This window comes from Artemia sp. Qi Xiang Cuo, chromosome 7 (assembly GCF_049724085.1).
Source record: "Artemia sp. Qi Xiang Cuo chromosome 7, ASM4972408v1, whole genome shotgun sequence".
In the NCBI taxonomy this organism is placed as follows: domain Eukaryota; kingdom Metazoa; phylum Arthropoda; class Branchiopoda; order Anostraca; family Artemiidae; genus Artemia; species Artemia sp. Qi Xiang Cuo.
The window spans coordinates 24,608,688-24,621,315 of NC_142800.1; the positions used below are offsets into that span (position 1 = coordinate 24,608,688).

General features: G+C 37.8%; 1 protein-coding gene across 2 annotated transcripts in view; it reads left to right on the top strand.

Moving 5' to 3' along the window:
• Positions 1-12,628, top strand: part of LOC148950080 (uncharacterized) — a 46,990-nt gene that overhangs the window by 28,931 nt on the left and 5,431 nt on the right. For both annotated transcript variants that reach the window (XM_089092112.1, XM_089092111.1), the window contains exon 7: positions 8,849-9,085. In XM_089092112.1, coding sequence (XP_088948238.1) covers positions 8,849-9,085 — 237 coding nt within the window. The remainder of the gene's footprint in view (positions 1-8,848; positions 9,086-12,628) is intronic.

The window sequence follows — 12,628 nt, forward strand, 5'->3', positions numbered from 1 at the left end:
CGGGCCTTCTATTTAAAATTATTAATAAATATAAAATAAATAATAATATATTTAAAATAATACAGAATACAAATAGATGATACAAGGGTGATAACTTGATTGAGCGTTTTACCTTCAGGAATAGGGAACTGAGGGCATGCCCCTGGTAGGGTTAGCTAATCCCCTCTAGATTAGTTATAGGTGTTGTAAAAATATACTGAATGCACAAACTTTTGTCTTCTTATAGGGGCTAGACGTCCTCTGGACTAACCCGATAGCTATGTCAATGAATCCATGATGCCTTGATCAAGTGTTTTGAGTGGTTCCTTTTTACTTTCCATTGAAAACTTGAAAAAAAATTTAAAGAAGGATTTATGGCGTCAGTGAAACTCGTACACTTTACGTTACCATCGAACATGGTCTTGGACTGCTAGTTCAGGGAATAGTCGAGTTTTGACAAACGAAACTCAGAGAAGAGAGAAAGTAACAAAATGAAAAATAAAATCAAAAAGGGTGAAAAAAACGAGGATTTTGTCAGCCAGCGAACCATGAAGAAGACAAAATATAAGCAAATATTTCGACAAGGACCTCCGCCAAGTCGTCCTCAGTGCTAAACAAAAAAGAGAAGAAAAAAAAAAACGAGAATCTAACCTTTCGAAGTTTCCTGTACAAAGACAGAATAGACACTGAATACAAAACCAAGCTGGAATCAATGAAAATGAAATTTACCAAGATGATTGTGCAAGGATCTTTCGTCTTGCATTAACTTTGGCTGGTCTACAATTTTTGTTTTCATTAGATGTGCAAATAGGTTCTTTTAAGTTTTTTTGGGTGAAAATATTGATTGAGTCCTGCAAGATTAAACTATCGTAAATTGGGCTTAATGAAATATCTCCAGTATCTCTATTTATTGCTAAATTTTGGTTCATATATTTTTTTATCTCAATAACCTCCTTAAAAGTTTGTGGTACGCCATTAACAGTTGATATTAAAGTTGCCTCGTCAAACAGAACTAGATGGGTCGGGTTTACGAAAATTTGCGAAGCCAATGCCGAATCAAAGTTGTCATTGTTATTTTTTAATCTCAGGGACTTGTCTATTGAAATTTTGTGCTCATGCAAACGTTCACCTAGTTGTTGATGGGTTCTACCAATGTAAAATTTTCCACAAGAACACGGGATTCTGTAGACACCACTACCCAGTACAGTGTCTGTTTTATCCTTTCCTGAGTTAAAAAAATTTTCAACCTTTTGTTCGGTTCTGAAAGAAACAGAGAGATTATGTTTTTTTAAAATTTTTCTAAGTTTATCGCCAAGTTTCGGGATGTATGGTAAAACGATGAAAGTTTTTTTCTCAATTGCCGGTGTAACTGAATCAAGGGGGACAAGCTTTCTATTTTGTTATTTTATCTTTTTTAATCGTCTATCTATTATATTTTCAATGAGTTTGATTGGGTAACCATTGCAGAAAAGAATATCTTTGACATAATTTAGTTCAGAATTTATATGATTACGGGAACAAATTTTTAAAACTCTGTCGACTAAAGAGATTATTACCCCTCTTTTTACAGAAGGAGGGTGGTGGGAAGAGAAATGTAGATATCGATCATTATGAGTCGGCTTTCTATATATAGAAAATTCAAGACCAGGATTAGTTTTTATAATCAAAACATCTAAGAAAGGCAGCTTACCTGAATCTTCGAGCTCCATTGTGAACTGGAGATTCGAATCAAAAGAATTCAAATGTGCCAAAAAATCTCTTAGAGAGTCTAGTCCATGTTCCCAAACAGAAACGATATCATCAACAAAACGAAACCAGATGGAGTGTTTTAAGTGGAAACTATTCAAAGCAGACTGTTCTATGAAATCCATGTAAAAGTTTGCAAAATAAGGAGACAAGACAGTGCCCATGGATAAGCCCATTATATGAAGAAAAAATTTGTTTCGGAATTTAAAATACGAGGAGTATTTGTTGCAAAGACGGACAGGGGTCATTATTGTATCAATTTCCAAAGTTTTGTAATCCGACCAAGCTGAATTTTCGTCTAATTTTCTTTGTAAATCCTGCTCACAATTATGAACATTGCATGAAGTGTACATAAAAACTGCATCGAAACTAGATAAAATGGTATTTTATGTTGTACTTTGATTTTTTAACTTCTCAACAAGATCTATGGAATTTTTAATATAGGATTTCAGTGTGCTTAAAAGAGGCTTAAAAATGGTGGCTAAGAAACTTCCTATACCCGTAGCTGGAGATCCTCCACCGTAGCTGGCGTCGCTTGGAAATCCTGAAAGGGGTTTATTACATGCTTTGCGTATCACATCCCTATTCTATTAGTTCTTCTTCACCACTCTGCCACTCCTTCGAATCTTTCTAAACCTGTTCATGTCACTTCCTACCACTTTCTACCGTAAATGGTGTTAAGCAGGGTTTTGCCCTATCCCCGTTTATAATGATTGTTTTGATGGACTTTTTCCTAATGAACACGGCAAACACTATGGGAGAGAATTGAATTTAACGGGAAGGTAAAACTCTCTTAGACTTAGATTTTATACATGATTTGAGTTCCTAGATAAAAATGTTAGTAAAATAGAATGATTTTTGGAGGTTTGAGAGTTCAGAGTGCAAAAATAGGTCTGAAAACTATGTTAAGCAGACTAAGTCACTTAGAATAGGAATAAATGAAGGCGAAGTAGTGATTGGGTAACGAGAAGATTGATCAAGTAGATAGCTTCACTTACCTGGGTAGTATTATTAGTAAAGACAGAGAATGCAGTGAAGATATAAGAAGTGGAATAGCCAAGACCCGGGGTGTTTTTGTGTAGTCGAGAAAATTTTGGAAGCATAAGAAGATAATTGTGCGAACCAAGACTTGAATATTGGAAGCTACGGTAATGACAGTGGTCAGGTTGGATTTGAAACGCAGGCGCTTCAGAAGGCAGAGAAGACTTGTTACATGTTTTCCAAAGGAATTGTCTACGGATAGTTTTTGACTGACAGTTTGTCAAAGAACAAGCTGTAGGGAAAGTGTGATTCTATCCTACTTTCTAGTGCTATAATGAAAGGAAGGTTAAGACGACTAGGACTCGTTTTACAGATGACAGATTATTCAAGATTCTTCGTTTTGGCCATCCTTCCGGGGCCAAACGAAAAGTAGGTTCGCGAATGGGCTGGGGAGAGGCCGTAAGAAAGGATTGAAAGGATATTAATAGTTCTTTGGAGGGAGTAAAGAGTAATGCTTTGAGTAGATTGTGGTAGAGGAGAAGCGTGTGTAGCTGTGTTGGCCTCATGCAGCTTGGTGCTGCACTGAGATGTTAGTTGTAGTAGTAGTAGTAGTTACCGTAAAAGAACAATTTTGACAAAATCGATTTGGGATCGAACCTGAAACGACTGTTCTTCTTGCAATTCATCTAGGGCCAAACAAAAAGCAGGTCGTCTCCGAATGAAGTGGTAAGAGGTCATAAGGGATGAGATAAAGGAAAGCGGAACCTCTTAGGAGGGGGTAAATAATAAAGCTTTGAATAGATTACAGGTAGAGGAGGAGTATGCGCAGCTCTGCTGGCCTCAGGCGGCTTGGTGCCGCAGTGAGTTGACAGTAGTAGTAGTAGCTACCGTAAAAGAAAAATTTTGACAAAATGGACTTGGGATCGAACCTGAAACAACTGTTCTTTTTGCCATTCATCTAGGGCCAAACAAAAAGCAGGTCATTCTCGAAATGAAGTGGGAAGAGGTCGTAAGGGATGAGTTAAAGGAAAGTGGAACTTCTTAGGAGGGAGCAAATAGTAAAGCTTTGAATAGATTAGAGGTAGAGGAGGAGCATGCGCAGCTTTGCTGGCCTCAGGCGGCTTGGTGCTGCAGTGAGTTGACAGTAGTAGAAGTAGCTACCGTAAAAAGAAAAATATAACAAAATCAAAAATTTATACCATCCAGGATCGAACCAGAAACCTACTGTATAAAGGCAAATGTAACCGTTACGCTAGAGAACCGTATAAAAACTGCCTCAGCGATCATTTAGTTGCAAGAATGCTCAAATGCTCCTACCTCCTCCAACATAATGATATCATAGGCAGCGCGATAGCGCTGCCTAAGTAAAGAACGATGTGGGCACAATGTTTTATAATTTTTTTTCCCTCCATACCCGGGTACTTCGTATTGAAGGAGTTGTCGTAGAAACTTCGAAAAGGGCTCATTCGATTGGAAATTGGAGTGGCTAGTGCTCTTTTTAATAGTCAAAAGTTATTGGAGGGCATCTAGCCCCACACCCCCATGTACATCATTGCCACCCCTACATCCACTCAAAATTTTGAGATAGCCATTTTGTTCAGCGTAGTTGATTTCCTTAGAGAAAATATGTTTTTGAGGAGGACACACCCCCACAGCCCTCGGGGCAAGGGCTTTAAATTATGCCCTGGGGGCATATAAGATTTTTATAGAAGGTGTTGTCGTAGAAACTTCAAAAAAGGCTTATTTGATTGGAAATTCAAAAGGCTAGTGCCCTTTTTAATAGTCGAAAGTGATCGGAGGGCAACTAGCCCCCCCCCCTCCCAACGCCCATCATTCCCCCAAACACACCCAATCAAAATTTTTAGATAGCCATTTTGTTCAGCGTAGTTGATTTTCAGATAGAAAATATTCTTTTGAGGAGGACACTCCCCCACAACCCCCGGGGCAAGGGTTTCGAGTTATGCCCTGGGGGCATATAAGGTTTTATAGAAGGTGTTGTCGCAGAAACTTCAAAAAAGGCTCATTTGATTAGAAATTCAAAGCGATAGTGCCCTTTTTAATAGTCGAAAGTGATTAGAGGGCAACTAGCCTCCCACCTCCCTACGCCCATAATTCCCCCAAACACATCCAACCAAAATTTTGAGATTTTGTTCAGCGTAGTTAATTTCCTTCACAGAAATTTCCTTTGAGGAGGACACTCCCCCACAGCCTTCAGCGCAAGGGTTGTAAGTTATGCCCTGGGGGAATATAAGGTTTTTATAGAAGTTGTCGTAAAAACTTCAAAAAGGCTCATTCGATTGGAAAGTCAAAGGGCTGGTGCCTTTTAATAGTCAAAAGTAATTTGAAAGCTTCTAACCCCCCTCTCAAACTAACCTTTTCCCCAAACGCACTTAGGAACTATTTTGATTTAGCCATTTTATTCGACATAAGCTCATAGTCTGGGAAATAGGTCTTTGAAAATAACAACCCCCTCACATCAGCCACAGAAAGGGTTGTAAGTCATTCCATGGGGGCATCTAAATTTTTGGTTGAACGTGTTGTCGTAGAAACTTTAAAAAAAGCTCATTCAATTAGAAATTGAAATGGCTAGTATCCTTTTTAATAGTCGAAAGTAATTGGAAGGCAACTAATACCCCTTCCACGCCCACCATTTCCCCAAACACATCCAATCAAATTTTGAGATAGCCTCCACGCAGTTAAAGTTCAGGAAATTATACCTTTGAGCAGGACACTCCCCCCCCCCCCAGTCGTCAGGGAAAAGGTTTCAAGTTATGCCCTGGGGGAAGATAAGTTGTTATTGAAATAGTTGTTCTAGAAACTTGAAAAAGGGCTCATTCAATAGGAAACTCAAAGGTCTAGTACCCTTATTAATAGTTGAAAGTAATTTGAGGGCAACTAGCCCCCTTTCTCGCCCACCTTTTCCCAAAACACATCCAATAAAAACTTGGTGATAGCCATTTTATTCAGTGTTGTTGATTTCCAGAGAGAAATTGTGTTTTTGAGGAGGACGATCCCTAGGAGTTCACAGGATAAGGGTTGTAAGTTATGTTCTGGGGGCATATATCACTTTTGTAGAACATGTTGTCATATGAACTTCAAAAAGGCCTCATTCGATTGGAAATTGAAATGGCTAGCCCTTTTTAATAGTCGATAGTGATTGGAAGGCAACTAACGCCCCTTCCACACCCACCATTTCCCGAAACATATCCAATAAAAATTTTTAGATAGCCATTTTTTTCCTCGCAGTTTAAGGTTCAGGAAATTATACCTTTGAGCTGGACAGTCTGGACACTCCCCCCACAGTCTTCAGGGCAAGGGTTATAAGTTATGCCCTGGGGGCATATAAGGTTTTTATTGAAATCTTTGTCGTAGAAACTTGAAAAGCGGCTCATTCGATTGGAAATTCAAAGGTGTGGTGCACTTTTTAATAGTCAAAACTGATTTGAGGGCACCTAACCCCCCTTACACGCCCACCATTTCAACAAACACATTTAACCAAATCTTTGAAATAGCCATTTTATTCAACGTAGATGAAAGTTTTGGAAATTGGTTCCTTTAAGATGACAACCCATCCCCCCCCCCACAACCCACTGGGTAAGGAGTTTAAGTTCTGCCTTGAGAGCATGTAAGGTTTTTATAGAAATTAATGTTGTAAAAACATCAAAAAGGGCTCATACAATTGAAAATTGAAAGGGCTAGTGCCCTTTTAATAGTCGAAAGTGATTGAAGGGCAACTAAACCCCCTCTCACGCCCACCATTTCCCCAAACACATCCAATCAAAATTTTGAGATATCCATTTTGTTCAACGTAGTCGAAAGTTCTGGAAATTATAAGGTTTATATAGAAAGTTGTTGGAAAAGTTCTGGCAGTTAGGTATTTAGGAAGAAACAACTACCCGGAGTCACAAGAGTAACGGGTGAAAACTACACCCCGGGGGCATTCGAGGTTTTCAAGAACATTTTTTCCATGGAATCAACACAGTGAACCAGGCTCGGCGGAAATGGAGAGGGAACGGATCCTTTTCAATAGCCGTAAAGGATTGGACTTTAACTAAACCCCCTCTCATGCCCACCCGTTCCCCGAAAACCGCCAATCAAATTTTGGAGATAGCTATTTTGTTCAACGTAGTAGAAAGTTCTGGAAATTAGGTCTTTGAGGATGACAACCCCCCCCCCCCAGCCCTCAGGGCGAGGGTTGTAAGCTATCCTCTGGGGGCATATAAGGTTTTTATTGAAAACGTTGTCGTAGAAACTTCAAAAGGGCTAGTACCTTTTTTAATAGTTGAAAGTGATTTTCCCAGACACATCCAATCAAAAGTTTTAGATAGCCATTTCGTTTAACGTAGTTGAAAGTTCTGGAAATTAGGTCTTAGAGGATGAAAACCACCCTCACAACCCTTGGGGTATGGGTTGTAATTTATGCCCTGGGGGCATATAAGGTGTTTATAGGACGTGTTTTCGTAGAAACTCAAAAAGGGCTCATTCGATTGGAAATCGAAAGCCCTAGTACCCTTTTTAATAATCGAAAGTGATTAGAAGGTTTCGCGTTTTTATAGCAAAGATCGATGTCGGTATAATGTATTATTTCTTTGTTGTTGTTTAGACCAGGGCACTTTGTACCGAAGGAGTTGTCGTAGGAACTTCGAAAAGGGCTCATTTAATTAAAAATAGAAAGGGCTGATGCCTTTTTTAATAGTCGAAAGTGATTGGAGGGAAAGTAATCCCCCTCCCACGCCCACGCTCCCATTTGACTTTATGTTTAAAAACTAAAACTAATTTAATAAGATTAAATAAAAATGCACTGTGTTAATGCTAATTCCCAGTAAGGCATATCAGCAGTATCCCAAGAACGACTGAGGGTATTACGTTCAAACTTTCGGGGCTGCTTCTGGTCTTAAAATTTAACCAAATCAAAATAGCGTAAGTGTATTTAAGCTAACAAAGATAGTAAACAGTTTTTTTTTTCCGAATGTATCAAGTTTTCGATTTCAGGTCAACTAGAGGAGGTATGAGACTAAATTAAACACTACTATTTGTATCCAGATTTTTAAGAGGGTATATGTTGTTAAAAATTGCTGAAAATTTTTCTCCAGCATACAAATAGCAGGTCAAACTATAAATTCTTTAAAAAACGAAAAGATTTAAAGTATTATTTTCTTTTTCCCTGAAAAGACTATGTCAATATAAAACGAACAGAAATTAATTAAAAAAACTTTTTCCACAAAATAAGTTTCTCGAAGAAAGGTAAATAAATCCATTAAACAAAAAATGAGCAAAAATAAAATAAAATACTCTACCGAGCGTGAAACTACCACAAATCAGCGTCGATAAATAAATGAAACCCAAAACGAACAGAAATTACAATAAATAACCGAGTCAAACTCAATTGAGCAGAAATTAACATAAGTTGGGCTCGAACCCCTATACCTTCCCAAGGCCAGAACATAATTTGCACTTTACTGAAAAAAATAAAAATGAATATGCATTGTCAGTTTAATATACATATACGGATATTTAGCAATCATAATGTTAATATTATTTGATTTTTTTAAGTTATAAAAGTAAAAACATTTATATTTTTGTCATTAAAGTGCAAATTATGTTCTGGCCTTGGGAAGGGATAGGGGTTTTGAGCCAAACTTATGTTAATTTCTGCTCGTTTTGAGTTTGATTCGGTTATTTATTGTAATTTCTGTTCGTTTTGGGTTTCATTTATTTATCGATGCTGATTTGTGGTAGTTTCACGCTTGGTAGATTATTTAATTTTATTTTTGCTAATTTTTTGTTTAATGGAGTTCTTTACTTTTCTTTGAACCTGTGGCTCTCTAATAAAAGTTTAATTATATCAAGTTACAGACAGACGAACTTCGACAATTATTTTATTAGATACAAGGCTTTTTAAACGGTTCATTTTCTATTTTCACATTTCTATGTACTTTTTGTTTGGTTATTTCGTTTTTATTCTTTTTTGTGGCTTTATACTGTGCATAACAGTTTTAAATGCTCGTTTTAAGCTGCTATTTGGTAGTGATATCCAATAATTTTAAATTTTTATTGGGAAGTAAGCGGTGTCTCTCGAACAACAGTTTTCGTTTATCTTGTGTAACTTTTTTTATATTTTTAAATTACTTTCTTTTTTAAGGCGGCTACTCCACTCACTACTTTTGACGCCTATATGACTCTAATCCCTCGTCTTGTGGAAATTGAACCATTTCAGCATCTTGTATCTTGTGCAAAGGCGAAGAGAATTTTAGAAGGCCATAACGGAAGTGTTGTGCCATTTGTGTTGATTGAAGTTGAAAAACTGCTTAATGACTTGAGGGATTTCATTGATTCCTTGCTAAGTGAGGAAGAACTTCCAGATCATGAAAGAATAAAGGTACTGGTATTTTTCTCTATTTAGAGAGACAGAACCTTCCTCCTAGATGTCCTTGAAAATGTTCACAAGGACTTTTGGATGTTGCGGACTCTTTATTAAGAAAAGGAGAACTGCCAGAAAGAAAAAAGTAGTTCTTTGACTCTATTTCCTTAAGAGGACAAAAGAATAAAATCTATAAAACCGAAAAAACGACTGCTTTAAAGTTTCTGTTCTATTCATGTTAAACACAATCCAAACACTTTTTCCTTGTACAAAAAAAAATGCTGAATTGTCGTTCAACATGGTTCTTCTCATCAATTGTAGAAAAGCTGATAACACTGTTTGTACTTTAAATCAAATCAGAAATCATAAATTTAGGGGGAAGTTGAAGAGGTGCGCTAAGGGAGAAGTTTAGTGGTATTAGCTTTAGGGACAAATTTGAAATTTCAGATGACAACCACAATAAATATTTTATATTTGAATTATCCTTAGAAAATAAAGCAGAGTTTTCTAATAATGGTTAAAAAAAACAATCAAAAGTTACAGACACTTGAAAGGCAGTAAAAATAAGACTTATTTAGGATTGACTTCAGTTTGAATGAATTTAAAGTTGTCTTAAAGAATTGGATTTAAAATCTTCTTTAAATTTACTTGATTTCCACGGCGACATTTCTGATAATATAGAAATTTATAGTTGATTTAAGTGCTGGAACAGCCCTTAATTTTAATTATTTTCTTATTCAATTTTATTTATTCTCTTTTACATCATTTTCTTTAATTTTGCTTCCTTTCCCAGGTGAGATTTTCCTTAGATACTTTTTCCGTGTAGTAATAGTCTTTTTTATTATTACAAAGGAAAAAATCAACTACAATAATCCAAATGAAGAGTCACAACTAGTTTAAGTATTTTTTAATAATAATAAAAAAATGGTGACGATAACTGGCCAAGTCTACAGGCATTAATCCCCTTCTAAGGGTGGAAAATGGCCATATAGATAGTTTATTAAGATGAATAAAGGACATCATGGGCGCCCATAAGCTGAATTCCAGGGGGGGGGGGGCAAACCTCGTCTAATTGGCACTGTTAATGTTATATAATAGAAATCTCAGAACAAAAATATAAAAATAAGGCAACATCATTCAGCTAGAGGGGGCGCCCCCCCCTCCCTTATGGGTGCCCATGGAGGCTACATAATAACACTTAAGAATCAAAGACAAAATCTTCCAGAAAATACGTCGTAAGTTTTTACGATCAACAACTTCCTAGAAGTATTCTTCATGGATATGTTCTAATTATCGAGAGAGAAAAAAAAAACAAGAATTTAACGGCGAGTCTTTTTTTGACAAATTAGAGCGGGTGACCCATTCAAAATTCAGATGTTTCCCCTATCATGATCTTTATATTTAGATGCTAATGCACGATTCAGACAGGTCGGTTCGTTTCAAATTATAGGCTATCTCCTATTTTTATAGGATTTCCCGGGCCCAAATATAAAATTGGGAAGTCCTCGGGATCGGATCTAGTAGTAGATGGCGTGGGATGCCTGGTGACATAAGTTCGTCATTTCCCGAGTTTCTGCGGGTTTTTTTTTGTTTTTTTTTCCAAATACAAACTGTACAAATAGTAAAAAAAAAGTAAAAATTAGATACACATACTGTGCCAATGATTGAGTGATACAGGTAAAATACTTGGAATCACTCTTGCTGCTTCTTGGGCATCAATTTCGATATGAGGTCAGTTTTTCTCTTTGAAAGAGACTGCTCCATTCTCGCAGATTTCACCATCTTTCACTTGTTCTGGACTTCACAGCTCCTTCGAGCAAAGAAACAACTAGGGCAATGTATATGGAACTCTTGGACTCGGCAGCCTTCCTCATTCTGTCGGTCGCTTCCTGAAGTAGAGTATCTGCTCCTGTTCTCTTTTCTTGCTCTGATGCTGGAAGTTGTTTTACTTTTGCTTTCTAGGTCTTCTGTTTCTTTCTGTTTGTCGTGGAACTCCTGCAACTTCCGCTTGTTGTCCTCTTCGAAAGCTGCTTTCTTCTTCTCGGATAGGTCTTCTTTTTTCTTTTCATCCAGATATTGTTGATACCGAGACCATGCGGAACGTGCAAGATTCAATAGGTCTTTTGTAATAACAAACCGTTCTGATTTTCCTCCATAAAGCCTCAACGTGTCATATGCCATGAGTCTCACATCCAAAACGCGTTCAGACATTAACGCCTGGTCTTCACCGAGAATCCTATCAGAACGCGAGAACCCACGCTGAACATCCGCGCTGCCATGCGACAACGTCAGCAACGCTTTGATAAGCTTGGTAAGTTCCGGGTACTTGCTGTCCCCGCGCTCATTCACCAGTCCAAAATAAGGGCTCCAAAAATTATCGATCCGAATAATGTCCTCATGGGGTCCAGTTTCCGTTCGCAAAAGCCTGGTGATGTCTGAGCTTACTCCAATCGCAATCTCACGTGCCACAACCACTATGTCTGCAACGCTTCTTGAATACTTCATGTTGGTCGGACTCAAACAACGTAAAGCCTCTAGAAAATTATCCTTTTCCAGAGGACATTTGTTCAAAATACAACGCTTCTTGAATACTTAATGTTGGTCGGACTCAAACAACGTAAAGCCTCTAGAAAACTATCCTTTTCCAGAGGACATTTGTTCAAAATATGGCGAATACCCGCAATAAAATATTTTCGCACATTGACATAGAAAATGGCCTTGTCTTTCAAAGTTGCTTTCTCACTGAAAGCTCGTTCCACATTTTCTGAAACTATGGGCTTTTCTGCATATTTTTCAGCATGGTTCAACATTTCTAGTGAGAAATTTTCAGTCTCGGTGACGAAACCTGGAGTAAAGACCCGTCCGCAAAGCGTCACAACTAGTCTTTTGATTTCTGAGTGCAGAACATGAATGAGAAGTTCTTCTTTCTGGAACAGTTGGGTGAAACTCATGAATAGTTCTGCTGAGGCTAGAACAAACTCGAGTTCGGCCTTCATCGTCGCACTTTTGATATAAGCCACAATCTTCTGAAATTCGGGAGTGGACAGAATATTCTAAAGTTTTGTCTCTCTTGGCACGAAGTTCAGGAAGTACTCTAAGATTGCCGGCCACTGCTGCATGATTCTAGCAAGGGCAGGTCCGATCGTCAGCCAGCGGCTTGGGACATGCTTTATGAAAGCATTTCCTGGCACTCCCACTTTCTTTTGACAATTTCGATAGTCTTCACAACATGCAGGCCAACCGTCAAAAAATAAATGCACAAGAATAACAAAGTCGGAACTTTCTTCTCCGAGCACCGGAAGACCTTTCAAGAGAGCGTTATGGATTATATGGATGTTGCAAGTACCAATATTCAGCATTCTCTTTCCCGTCACTTTCTTTTTTTCGGCATTGAACTTGTTCCAAACGCTTTTGTTGACGCTTGGTCCGTCATTTCCAAGCGTTATCAGTTTTTCGAATGGCAGCTGATTCTGCTTAGTGGCTAACATAATCTTCCTATACAGTTCACACTTGTCGCGTGGCCCATAAAACTTGTGCATAAATGTCTGCTCTGGATTTCGT